Source organism: Pelophylax lessonae (genome assembly GCF_965119305.1).
Source record: "Pelophylax lessonae genome assembly, chromosome: 12".
Taxonomy (NCBI): Eukaryota; Metazoa; Chordata; class Amphibia; order Anura; family Ranidae; genus Pelophylax; species Pelophylax lessonae.
Genome location: NC_138779.1, coordinates 205,604,886 through 205,618,522, shown reverse-complemented (window position 1 = coordinate 205,618,522; position 13,637 = coordinate 205,604,886). Strand labels below are relative to the sequence as shown.

The 13,637-nt window shown below is 46.5% G+C and overlaps 1 protein-coding gene across 2 annotated transcripts in view; it reads left to right on the top strand.

The window, feature by feature from the left end:
- Nucleotides 1-7,595, top strand: part of LOC309568109 (NACHT, LRR and PYD domains-containing protein 12-like) — a 42,788-nt gene extending 35,193 nt beyond the window's left edge. For both annotated transcript variants that reach the window (XM_082273707.1, XM_082273706.1), the window contains 2 exons: nucleotides 3,919-4,086; nucleotides 7,217-7,595. In XM_082273707.1, the coding sequence (XP_082129833.1) occupies nucleotides 3,919-4,086; nucleotides 7,217-7,532 (484 nt within the window). In that variant the 3' untranslated portion in view covers nucleotides 7,533-7,595. The remainder of the gene's footprint in view (nucleotides 1-3,918; nucleotides 4,087-7,216) is intronic.
- Nucleotides 7,596-13,637: the final 6,042 nt, after the last annotated feature.

Sequence of the window (13,637 nt, the reverse complement as noted above, 5' to 3'; positions counted from 1 at the left end):
TGCATTTACTAACTAAGGGAAAGATTTTTGTCATTTTTGTTGTTTTTTTTTAACGCGTAATGGCGAGGATCTGCGTTTTTTTTTGCGGTACTGCGACATTGAGGCGGACAGATCGGACCCTTGACTGACATTTTTGACACTTTTGGGGGTACCAGTGACATTACTACAGTAATCAGTGCTATACATATGCACTGTTACTGTAAAAATGACACTGGGAGGGAAGGGGTTAACTTTATTGGAGAGGGAGGGGTTAAGTGTGTCCCTAGGGGCGTGTTTCTAACTGTCATTGGATGTGGCTAGTGGTGTAATAGCACAGATCAACGGTCCTACATAGCAGGACCGAGTGATCTGTGCTTTTACACAGGGGAGAGTGACAGGCGGCTTTGTTTATACTAGCCGCCTGCCTTTCTCCCTCTCTACCCGACGATCTCGAGTGACCGGCGGACATCGGGTCCGCTGGTAACACGCGCCGGCTTCGTCGGGTACGAGCGGGGGTGGGAGCGCGCCTCTTTGCCTGGGAGGGGCTGACCGCCGCCATATATAGTCGGGCGGCGGTCGGCAAGTGGTTAATATTAGAGCTTAAAAAGACATTTAGACAATTGTGCTCTTCCAACAGTTTGGAGACGGTCCTTTATGCAAACATGGTTTGAAGAGTTTGGTGTGGAGGAACTGAGGTTTCCTGCATAGACCCCTGACCTCAACCCTACTAAAAATGACGATCTACACAAAGACAGCTCCATAAAGACATGGTTTGCTGACCTCAACCCAAGAGAGCCCTGACCTCAACCCTACTGAACACTCTTTTAGGTGTTCATTTTAGACAAATGTTCTCTTCCAACTTTGCAGTTACAGTTTGATGAAGGACCTTTTCTGGTCCAGCATGACTGTGCCCCTATAAAGACATGGTTTGATGAGTTTGGTGAGGAGAAACTCAAGTGGCCTGCACAGATCTGTGACCTCACACCAACTGCAGGGCCATCTTACCTAATGGGCATGCTGGGCAGTTGCCCAGCGACCCAGCCCCAGCCAAGCATTAGTCCTGATTCCCATGTGCATCCCACCGCCGAACTTAGCAGTTAGCAAGCGCCTGTTGGACCTGCACTGCTGTCAGGCCACTTGGGCCGTGGAGGGGGAGCCCACAACTGCAGGAATGGCTGTCCGCCTCCATGGGAACATGCACACACAGAACAGTCGAGTCTGACTCCCGTCCGTGTGTGTGTTCACTGGACCCAGCCGCCCAACTTGGAAGCTGTCATTAGCCTGGCACTGCTGTACCAATAAATATATCGCCTTATCGATAATTAGCATTTTTATTCTCATGGGTGATTGTATAGGCAGGGCCCCAGTGCACTGCATTGCCCAGAGGCCTATAATGCTCTTAAGATGGCACTGCCCAACTGAACACTTCTGGAATGGATTTGAACACATATTGTGAGCCATGTCGTTTCATCCAATGTCAGTACCTGACCTCACAAATGTTCTTATGGTTGAAAGGCCACAGATTCCTGCATACACATTTCAAAAATCTTGTAGAAAGCCTTCCCAAAAAGAGTAGAGTTATGGTCACAAACTGGAGACCAACTCCATAATAATACTCATGGTTTTGGAATGGGATCTCCAACAAGCCCATATAGGTGTGACATCTTCCCTGAAGACTGTGGAGGCTGGTATAATGAACGCCCATGTTTTTGGAATGTGATGTCCATCAGGTTCATATAGGTGTGATGGTCAGGTGTCAACAAACTTTTGGTCATAAAGCAAATACCTTTGATAGATTAGTTGACATATGGGCTGGCAGGAGTAACCACTGAATGCAGCTGGGAACAAGAGACTTAAGCCCCGTACACACGTACCGATCATCGGCCGAACGATCGGCCGTCTTTTGTCCAGAGCTGTCGTGTCTGTTGAAAACTGCAAAAGACTGCACACAAATTTTGTCGGCCAACAACAGCCGACTGCAGAAGTGATGTCATGTGATGGTTAACTTTCCTTGTCTTTTTTCTTTTCTGAGCATGCCCAGTCTTGCAAATCTGCTGTCTGTCGGCCGAATTCTGTACTGACTGGCGAACAATCGGCCGTACTGGTGTCGGCATACAAAAATTTTATTGCTTGCACGACAGATTCTGTTAGCCCGAAAGTGCGCTGTCGGCTGTCGGAAGCATCATACTAACAAGCCGAAAATCGGCCGATCGTTCGGCGGCCGAACATTTTCGGCCGACAATCGGTACGTGTGTACGGGGCTTTACATTACCCAAATTTTTGGATCATGACATGACTTCAAGTGACAATTACTCTGTATTAGACCTTTGATTGGGAGCAGGGGAGGTAAGTATTTACCTTCTTTTTTTTCAGGGTCAACTTTGATTAAGGGTTTTATTCTACTGATAGAGTGACTTAAAGGGAAAATTAAGTCTTCCTTTTACAAGTGCTGACTGGCAGGTTTTTGCTTTATGATGGAAGAAACTGTAAATGTCTCTTCTGTTATAGATGCTTCTACGTGCTTAGAACTTTTTTCGGCCTGCTGGGTTCACACTTGTGTGCCTGCATTTTCATGTGTTTGTCTGGATTTTTTTTATGTGTTTTTGTTGTGCTTTCAATGCACTCCCATTGAAGTCTTTGGGGCCAAAATGCACAAAAAAAAATCACCTGCACCTTTTTTAAAGTTGGACATTGCATAGGTATGTATGAGCCCCATTAACAATAATGGGATTCCTCTTGTCACACTTCACAAATGTGTGATTCAGTGCGCTTTGGCCATCGTGTGACAATGCATGACAAGAGAAATCCCATTACTGTCTATGGGGCCCATTTATACCTATGCAACACACTTCTCTGCGACTTGGAAAAAAGATGCAAGTGCTTCTTTAGGTATGACATAGAACTTTTTGGGCCCATAAACTGCAATAGAAGCACATGAAAAATACATAAAAAGCTCATTATAAAAGCATGAGAAAAACATGAAAATGTATATGCACAGGGCTTTTTTTTCAGCGGGAACGCAGTTCCGGCACCTTCAGTACTGAATGGTACTGTATTTAATGGCAAAGGGTGCTGGGGTGTGCTGGAGGGTCTATTGATACTGGCTGCTGGGGATCTATTGTTGCTGGAGGGGATCTATTTTTGCATGGTTGTTTATTGTTTCTGGGGAGGTCAATTGTTGCTGGTTTGCTGGAGGGGGTCTAATGATGCTGGGGAGTCAATTGTTGCCGGATAGGACCGGTTTTTGAGGAAGGGGTCTGCTGATGCTGGCTGCTGGGTGATCTGTAGTTGATGAGGAGGGTTTATTGGATGCAGGGGATCTATTTTACTGCTTTTCTTGCTATCATTACCAAATTCCATACAAATTACTTAGCACCACAAAATGATACCTGGCTCTGTATTCTGTAAAGGGGGTGGCACTAAGTGGTAGTGGGGGGGTTTGAATCAAAAAACGGTGCTCGGAGGTGGGTAGGGGGCATAGACAAGAATTTACCCAGAATGGGGGAGTTCCTACACCTATTCTCTGAGAAAAAAAGCCCTGTATACGCATAAATGTATAACTAAGGGTTCACTGAGGCACACATGTGGAGCTCAGTGGACAGTCTTGGCATGGTTCTATGCTGGGACAAAGTAACTCCCATACAGAGTTATATTATTATGGCCCAGTAATTAAGATGGCTGAAGACTCGAACCTATAAAAAAACAGGTGAAGATGGAAGCATTGGCAATGGACGGGAACATGGACATGGTAGAGCTGGAAGGCATCACTTAAGTCTATGCATACTTGCATTTTATGGTAAAAAAACTCCTGGGGGCCCAAATTTTGGGAATTTGCTCTTGTTTACCTTCACTGTTGTTCCTGAGTTTTTGACTTTAAATGATATAACAGAGCAATAAAGGAAAAGTCAGTGTGAAATTGTCTCTGTCTTGGCCTTGCAGGATGTGTGGTAACAGCATCGGCTCAGAAGGTGTGCGGTGCCTATGGGATGCACTAAGACATAACCAGACCCTGGAGGAGCTGTATGTAGACATAACAGGGATTACAGATAGTGGATTGGACAACCTACTGCCCAGCTTGGCCAACAATAAGACTCTGCGCCTGTTGACGTGAGTACCCTTCTCTGTAGATACACCCCCCATTCTACTTACTGGGGTTTTTTTTTGGATAATAGAACACAGGTAAGCGATCATCCCTTTTAGGGACACAGATGGCAATCAAAAAAATATCTGACAGAGGCTCCAATGATGGATCAAGGAATGCAAAATATAAGCAGATAGAAGCTTCAAATAAATAGTTTTGGCTTCAGATGAGCTTTAAAGGTGCATGCTCAGGACATCCTGATCCTTTGTTCATTACATAGCGAGAAAACACAAATTTGTGCACTTAACTTCTTTGGTAGACCATGGCGAGGCCTTTTCTGATGGAACCTGCCCTGTTAAACCACTGTATGGTCTTGACCACGGTGCTGCAGCTCTGTTTTAGGGTCTTGGCAATCTTTTTATAGCCTAGGCCATCCTTATTTAGAGCAACAATTATTTTTTTCAGATCCTTAGAGAGTTCCTTGCCATGAGGTGCCATGTTGAACTTCAAGTGACCAGTATGAGAGAGTGAGAGCGATAACACTAAATGGGTCAGTGATGGTCTGGGCTGGTATATTCATGGAAGGACGCACAGACCTCTACAGGCTAGACAATGGCACCCTGACTGCCATTAGGTATTGGGATGAAATCCTTGGACCTATTGTCCTGGGTTCCTCCTGGTGCACGGCAATGCCCGGCCTCATGTGGTGAGAGTATGCAGCCAGTTCCTGGAGGATGAAGGAATTGATACCATTGAATGGCCCCCATGCTCACCTGACCTAAATCCAATAGAACACTTCTGGGACATTATCCGACACCACCAGGTTGCACATCAGTTTGTTTTGCCTTATTTGCTATATAATTATGTGCAGCTCAATTCATTTTCTTTGCCCTTCTCTTCCCAGGAGGCCAGCTGTAAATTCCCTGTTGCAGGTATGCAAATGAGCTCAACTTCGGGAGAGCTGGTTTCATTCTGGTCATAGAACTGAATGCATTTATCTCCACTGCTCAGACCAACCACAGAGCAACCTGTCCCAAAGATGGCCCCATGTCTTTTTACATGGCGGGGCAGTTCCCTCCTGGCAGAGGGGCTATGAAGACAGATTATGCCTAAGTATACAGTACACTAGGAACCATGTACTGTACAGGTTAATGAGAATCTGACTGGTACTCTTTTTCTTTTAGAAGTGTTTACTGTAGTAGATAGTAGCTATTATAAGAGTGGCCATAGTCTATGTGTCAGGGATTCACTATTATGCGCATGCGCAGAGGCGCCTTGAATAGCGCGAGGCTACCATGGAATAGTTTGAGGCTACCATGGAACAGTCCAAGGCTACCATGGAATAGTTTGAGGCTACCATGGAACAGTCCAAGGCTACCATGGAATAGTTTGAGGCTACCTATCATAATTGGCGCCAAACGTCGTATTTAAGGGGAGTGGTCACACTGATTCCTTGCTGTGTGATCTTCAGCTCTCCTGTACCTGAATCACCTGCTGTTCCTGATCAGCTGACCCGGCTTGCCTTCGACCTTGATTTCCTGCTGCCTGCTCTGACCTCGGCTTGTCTTGACTACTCTTCTGCCTCACCCTGATCTGCTTATCCGCTAGCGGCTATTGGACCTAGACCTGCTCTTGGCCTGGCTGGGGAATCCGGAGGACCGCGACCTGGTGTTAGCACGCAGCCAAATCCATCCCCACCATCAGGGGCCCTGGTGAATACGGCTAGCACTTAGATTCCGAGCCTCTGGTGAACCTGTGTCCTGCTAAGGTATCCTGTCTGCATCCCTGTCCTGGGATCGCACATAGTTCCAGGCTCTTCATCCGGTGAGATATTCCTCTACACGTCAGGCTCTGCCACGACATCCCTGACACTATGTCAGACATTTCTCTATTTGGGTTCCTCCAGAGGTTGCGACCCGATGCAACTTAGTGTGCCGCTCATGCTCTAGGAGTGCTGGTGCAGGATGGAGCTCGTCCCGGCTCCTGTTGTGACTCAGAACAGAAGAGGGGGAATCCCTGTAACCGCACGTTCGTGTAGTCCCAAGAATTGGTGTGAGAGTTTTAACCTCAGCCTGGACTCCAGCCAGGCCATGCCCCCAATGCGTTTTGGTCCTCCTCCCGGAGTCATGAGGAGGTTAGTTCAGAGGTTGCTAGGGGTTCCTTGATTAATGAACAATTTCTACCTCTCACATAAGCAATCACTGGCACCAATGATCTTTTAGCTATTTGTAGGGTAGGGGGTCGAGCATTTTCTCCCACTGACCACCACACTAATGTACCGTAAGCTTTCGATATTGCAAATATTAGCTGGAAAGCTATTTTAAGCTTTCCTCTATGTTAAAATGGTTGAGAATAACTGGTCTATGCAAATATGCTTACTCTAGTTTTTTTTATTATTATTTTTTTCTACTAGTAATGGCAGCGATCTGCGATTTTTAGCGGGACTGCGGACAGTTCGGATCCCTAAATGACATTTTTGACACTTTTGGGGGGACCAGTGACATTATTACAGTAATCAGTGCTAAAAATATGCACTGTTACTGTAATAATGACACTGGCAGGGAAGGGGTTAACACAGTGGGTGATCAAGGGGTTAAATGTGAGCCTAGGGGAGTGTTTTTAACTGTATGGGGGATGGGCTTTTGAAATGACCATAGAGACCTTTGATCCTATATAGAAGGATCACAGGTGCTCTGTGATTATTCCAGGGAGAAGAACGGTCAGCTGTGTTTACAACAGCTGACCGTCCTTCTCTCTCAGCAGGGAGCGATCGCAGGTGTCAGACGGCAATCTGACAACGTCAGATGATGACGAAATGCGTAGGATTTACCTTTCCTTGTGGATATTGACTTTATATGATATCTCCTTAGCGCTACACCTACTTTTACTATTTCGTTGATCTGTTATTCAGGATTTTGTGTTAGCTGCTGTTTTATATACGAGTTTATATTGAGGTTGGCGCAGTATATTACTATCTCTGAGCACGCGCTCGCCCCCTAGCTGCAGGTGCGTGACCGACGTACAGCTACGTCAGTCCCCGCAGGAGGGCTGCCTGCCGCAGTAAAACTGCGGTGGGCGGTCGTTAACAGGTTAAGGATAATACTTACAGAATGCTGATCTGTAATGAATGTTTAACCTTTTTCTTTTTCTCCAAAGGATTGTGGGAAACAAGCTAAGTGAACGAGGGAAGGAAGTGCTTCTGGAATTGCAGAGGCGTCTGCCCAATCTGAAGATCCTCAGCAGCTTCATGGGGGACATGGGGCTCCTGCAGGCTTACCTGGACTGGGTGCAGGAACTGAGAGAAAACCCCCAGCAGATGGAGTCTGTGAAACACGCTGACGCCTTGGGCAATATTCTGTCCGAGCTGGCGAAGGAAGATTCTAGGGAGAGGCCCAATGAGGTGAAAGAAAGGGCCAAACAGCTGGAGAGGGAGGTACATCAACTCCTGGAAGCCTGTAAAGATGTTGGATGATGGAACTAGGAAGACAATCAGATTAAAGACTATTGTTAATGGAATTTAAAGATGATCATGCACTTTCATGAATGATTCAACAGCTTCTACAGCAAAAACAATTATACAGTCTTATTGTAGTGGGGTGTCAGACTCAGAAGCCAATTCATTGCAACATGCTTACATAAAAAATGGCATTGGATGCATACATAGTGATGATCCAGGATTGCGATCCAAGATCAAAATTGGATGCCCCTGTAGACTGCGATGATTCAAGATTCCATTTGTGTTCCCTTTGACAGGTGTGAAGATTCAAGATTGCATTTGGGGAGCCATATATAATAATAGATATACAGTATTTAGGGCAGGTATGCCTGGAGGGAGCCCACCCAGAAAATGCAATCTGAATGTAACGCAAGTCACAAGCTACTTCAACATATTTCACAGGTGTGAATTTCCAAGAGGCTTTCTCTCTTCAAAGAAATTTGGCAGCCTCTGCTCAATCTAGGAGGAAGAGTCATTCAAAATTCGGCACTCTTGGTCAGCTAATCTTAGCGGAGCCCTGCACAAACTTCCATTCATCAGGGAGATGCCACACTCAGTGCCATGTAAACCCTTGTTGGCATCAAAAGCCCACACAGACCCACCTTTGCTTATGGCAATGCAGGACCACCAGGCTCTGTCACCATTGCAGCCAGCCTGGAGTTGTGTTTCAAATGCAGCTAGCCTAAGCGCGTAAATCTGTCCTTATATTAGCTTTCTCTAATACATCAGTATGCTCGGTGGAGTTGGCTGATGGGAGCCTCATGGTTCTAAGTTTTAGGCTAAGTGTAGCTTTTTGGTTTGGCTAAAAAAAAAAATCACTAGAACTCATTGGGGTTGATTTGCTAAAACTTGGAGTGCAAACGCTGGTGCATGCAGCTGTGCATGGCAGCCAATCAACTTCTAACTTCAGCTTGTTCAATTAAAGCGGAGTTCCGGGCAGAGAAACGTTTTTTTTTTTAACATACCCCCGGGACAGTCAGGGCTAGCACATTCCACAATGGCTAGCCTCTGATCTGTCCCGGTTCGCACTTACCTTTTAGAAGAAATACTTACTTAGAAGTTTTCTTCCACAGCGTTTCCATCTCTCTTGTGGGCAGCTGAAGCCGGCGCGGTCCTCTTCTCTGTCTTCTTCCGCGTCTTCGTGTCCCAGAATGCGCTGCACCGGCCCCTCTCGTCACTTCCGGTGCGGCGCCGCATTCCTAAACAGCTTCTGGGCATGCCCAGAAGCTGTTTAGCAGGGGAATGCGGCGTCGCCCGGAAATGACGAGCGGGGCCGGTGCGGCGCATTGATTCCTGGGAGCTATGACGTTTAGCTCCCAGGAATCATCGCGAGGCAGGAAGTGACGGGGTGAGCCGCGGCTCCGAGGGAGGAAGCTGTCATAGGTGAGTATTTACGATCGTCAATTACAAGGTGAGTTTTAAAAAAAAAAAAATCTAACTATCCAATTCCTTTTCAGGTTAGGCTGAACTAGCGGACGGGCACAAAAAAAAAATATCGTTTTTGTGCCCGTAACTCCGCTTTAAGCCTTGACAAAAAAACCTGGAAGCTGATTGGTTTCTATGCAGACCTGAACCAGAATTTGCTCCCTCCAGTTATAGTAAATCAACCGTATTACCTAAAAATAGTCTAAACTTTGATGCAATATGATAAAATAATTGTTCTTAAATAAAAAATGACCCCTCTGCTCAGCTATGATGTGTGTATAACACACTCCCCTCACTGGTGTGCTCAATCAAACTAATTATGAGCTATGTTATATGTAATATATATATATATATATATATATATACACACACACACACACACACACACACACACTATATTACCAAAAGTATTGGGACACCTGCCTTTACATACACATGAACTTTAATGGCATCCCAGTCTTAGTCCGTAGGGTTCAATATTGAGTTGGCCCACCCTTTGCAGCTATAACAGCTTCAACTCTTCTGGGAAGGCTGTCCACAAGGTTTAGGAGTGTGTATATGGGAATGTTTGACCATATTCTTCATATATAGATATCTATATCTATCTATATATATAGATATCTATATCTATATCTATATCTTTATATATATATATATATATATCTATAGATATATATATATATATATATATACATATATATATATATATATATATATATATATATATATATATATATATATAATTATATAGATATATATCTTTATATATATATATATATATATAATTGTTTTATAGTATATACTGTATTATATGAAATATTATATAAAATAATATTAAATATTTGCTTCTATATATTATAAACAATTACTAATAAAAGGAACAAATAAAGTGTCAAATATACTTTATGTGAGACTGATATCTTACAAAACAGATAATGTGTATACAGTACCTTGAAAAAAGTATTCATACCCCTTGACATTTTCCACATTTTGTCAGAGTGCATTTGTATTCACCCCCCGGGGTCAATACTTTGTAGAACCGCCTTTCCCTGCAATTACAGCTGCGAGTCTTTTTGGGGATGTCTCTACCAGCTTTGCACATCTAGAGAGGGACATTTTTTGCCCATTCTTCTTTGCAAAAAAGCTCAAGCTCTGTCAGATACGTACCCCCCCACCCCAAAGCACTTTGTCCCTGTGTTAATGGGTAGTGGTTGTGGGGGTCTGTGGGCAGGGGGCTTATTGGGATCTGGAAGCCCCCTTTACAAGGATCCAGCCGTCCCTGGAATTCATGTAGACAAGAAATGGCTACAAAGCAGCTGCAGGAGATTTACAGCACAGAAATGGAATAGAGCGTGAAAAAGTGAAACGCATTTTATACTTTTTTATGATGGTTTACGATATGCAGGGCCTTAGTTACCTATATGACACTCAGTTATATGCCTTGGTTATTATAATATATATATATATATATACTCAAGGCAGCCATCAGAAATTTTGGGGCCCCTAACACAGTTTTAGGCCTGGCCCCCCCCCCCCCCGGGCCTGACCACCAACATTCCCCAGGGCCCGCCAACCATGTCGTCTTCCTCCTCCAGTCCCATGCCCTACTTCTCCTCCATTCCCATGTCCTCTTTCATCCCATGTCCTCCTCCTCCTCCAGTTCCATCGCCTCCATCCCAGGAAAATAAAGGTGAATGGTTCTAGTAAATGCTGCCCCTCCTGTCCAGGCGTGAACAGCTGGAGAACAGGGGAGGGCAGGGTCTACAGCTGTGTGTGAGGGCTAGTGAGGGGCAGGACCCCCTACATAGTGCCAGTCTGCAAGGGATTGGCAGAGCTTACAACTGAATGGTATTGCAAGGACAGATGGCAACCCTACCCTGTTTGGGGCCCCCCGGGACGCCCGGGCCCCCTACATGTGTATGGGCTGTACCCCCCTGATGGCGGCCCTGTATATACTGTATATGTTTGTTCAAGTAATGATGATTAAATTTGTTTTATAGACTTTAATTTAGTTTAATAAAAAACATAAGTAAACCTGTCACATTGGGAGATGCTGAGTTTGGGTTTATTTTCCCTGGCAGGGGTGGGGGAGGGGCACATGCAGTCTTTTTGGTAAATGTGACTTTATGTGACGAGGGGATCAGGCCTGCTGTGCACAGTGCAGAGTCTGCAGATAAAGCCCTATGCAGAAAATATACAACTACTGCATGACTGCGCCCCCTACAGCTCTACCATGTCACTGCACACACAACACTGTACTCTTCTATTACACACCATTCACTGACCACACCTCCACTCTGACCACACCCCCATACTGACACCCCTCCCATTCACTGACCACACCCCTATACTGACACCCCCCCCCATTCACTGACCATACCTCCACTCTGACCACACCCCCATACTGACACCACTATTCACTGACCACACCCCCATACTGACACCCCTCCCATTCACTGACCACACCCCCATACTGACACCCCCCCCATTCACTGACCATACCTCCACTCTGACCACACCCCCATACTGACACCACTATTCACTGACCACACCCCCATACTGACACCCCCCCCATTCACTGACCATACCTCCAGTCTGACCACACCCCCATACTGACACCCCCCCCATTCACTGACCATACCTCCACTCTGACCACACCCACATACTGACACCACTATTCAATGACCACACCCCCATACTGACACCACCATTCACTGACCACACCTCCACCCTGACCACACCCTCATACTGACACCACTATTCACTGACCACACCCCCATACTGACACCCCCCATTCACTGACCATACCTCCACTCTGACCACACCCACATACTGACACCACTATTCAATGACCACACCCCCATACTGACACCACCATTCACTGACCACACCTCCACCCTGACCACACCCTCATACTGACACCACTATTCACTAACCACACCCCCATCAGTGTTGCCAACCGCCCGTAGATTTACGGGCAGCCCGTGAATTTTAGCCCATTTTCGGGCTGCCCGTAAATGCCCGTTACGGGCAGCGGCGCCCGTAATAAAGATGGCAGAACGGGCCGACACGCAACTGCGCATGCGCCGTTCCGAAGCCTGTCTGGCTCGGAAAAGCTCACCTATTTCCGGCTGGACGGGCGCATGCGCAGTAAAGAACTGGCGACGGTTGGCGCCATTTTTAAAAGACAGTGAGTGACACTGTCTTGCTGACTGCGGCTAGAGAAGAAGAAGAGGACGGGGCTCTCCGCCGTCCTCTGGGAGAACCCTCCGCCGCCCCACCCGGTCGGTCCCCCCTCCTCCAATGGCGGGACGCGAGTGGGATCGGTTCCAGAGAGAGGAGCTCATCGGGCAAATCACCGACATGAGAGTGCAGAATATGCAAGGTAGGAGCAACCCCCTCCCATCTACTACATAGCGGGGGGGGGGGGGGGGGGTGGAGACGCACACTGCTATGTTAATGGGGGTTTAAGCATTATGGGGGATCCTAAAATCCTGGAGGTTTCGTCATTATGGGGGAGTGATCATTATGGGGGAGTAATTATTAGGGTGGAGTTATCATTATGGGGGGTCATATCATCCAGGGGTGTCATTGTAATGAGGGGGGGTCATCAGTTTGGGGATCAAATCATCCTGGGGTTCTTATTATTTTGGGGGTCTAATTGTTATGGGGGTCATATCATCCTGGAGGTCCCATCAATATGGGGATTATATCATGAGGGGGGTCTCATAATTCTGGGGGTCCCATCATCGTGGGGGTCCCATCATCGTGGGGGTCCCATCATCCTGGGGTCTAATCATCTTGGGGGAGTTATTATTTTGGGGGCAGAGAAGGACACTGTGCTATGGGGGCTAAAGGCAGGGGGCGGAGGACGACAGTGCTGTGGGGGGCTAAAGGCAGGGGGCAGAGAAGGACATTGTGCTATGGGGGCTAAAGGCAGGGGGCAGAGAAGGACATTGTGCTATGGGGGCTAAAGGCAGGGGGCAGAGAAGGACATTGTGCTATGGGGGCTAAAGGCAGGGGGCAGAGAAGGACATTGTGCTATGGGGGCTAAAGGCAGGGGGCAGAGAAGGACATGTAAATAGAGAAATATGGTTTATGACTTTTGTTTAACTTAAACACATTGCTAATAGCGCTATCTACATGTTTATAGCTTAATTATTCATATTTGCACGGTTTAGCACTGAAAACGGCTATTTTATGTACATTTTTTCAGTGCCAGTAAAAAATTGGTGCCGTCCGTAAATTTTGGCATTCTGCCAGTAAATTTTAGTCCGGGGGGTTGGCAACACTGACCCCCATACTGACACCACTATTCACCGACCACATCCCCATACTGACCACACCCCCATACTGACCACACCCCCATACAGACACCTCCATTTTGACCACACCCCCTTACTGTACACACTATTCATTGACCACACCCCCATACTGACACCACCATTTCCTCACCACACCTCCATACTGTCCTCGCCATTCAATGGCCACATCTCCATTCTGACCACACCCCCATACTGACACCCCTATTCACTGACCACACCCCCATACTGACACCATTCACTGACCACACCCCCATACTGACACCCCTATTCACTGACCACACCCCCATACTGACACCATTCACTGACCACAACCCCATACTGACACCCCTAT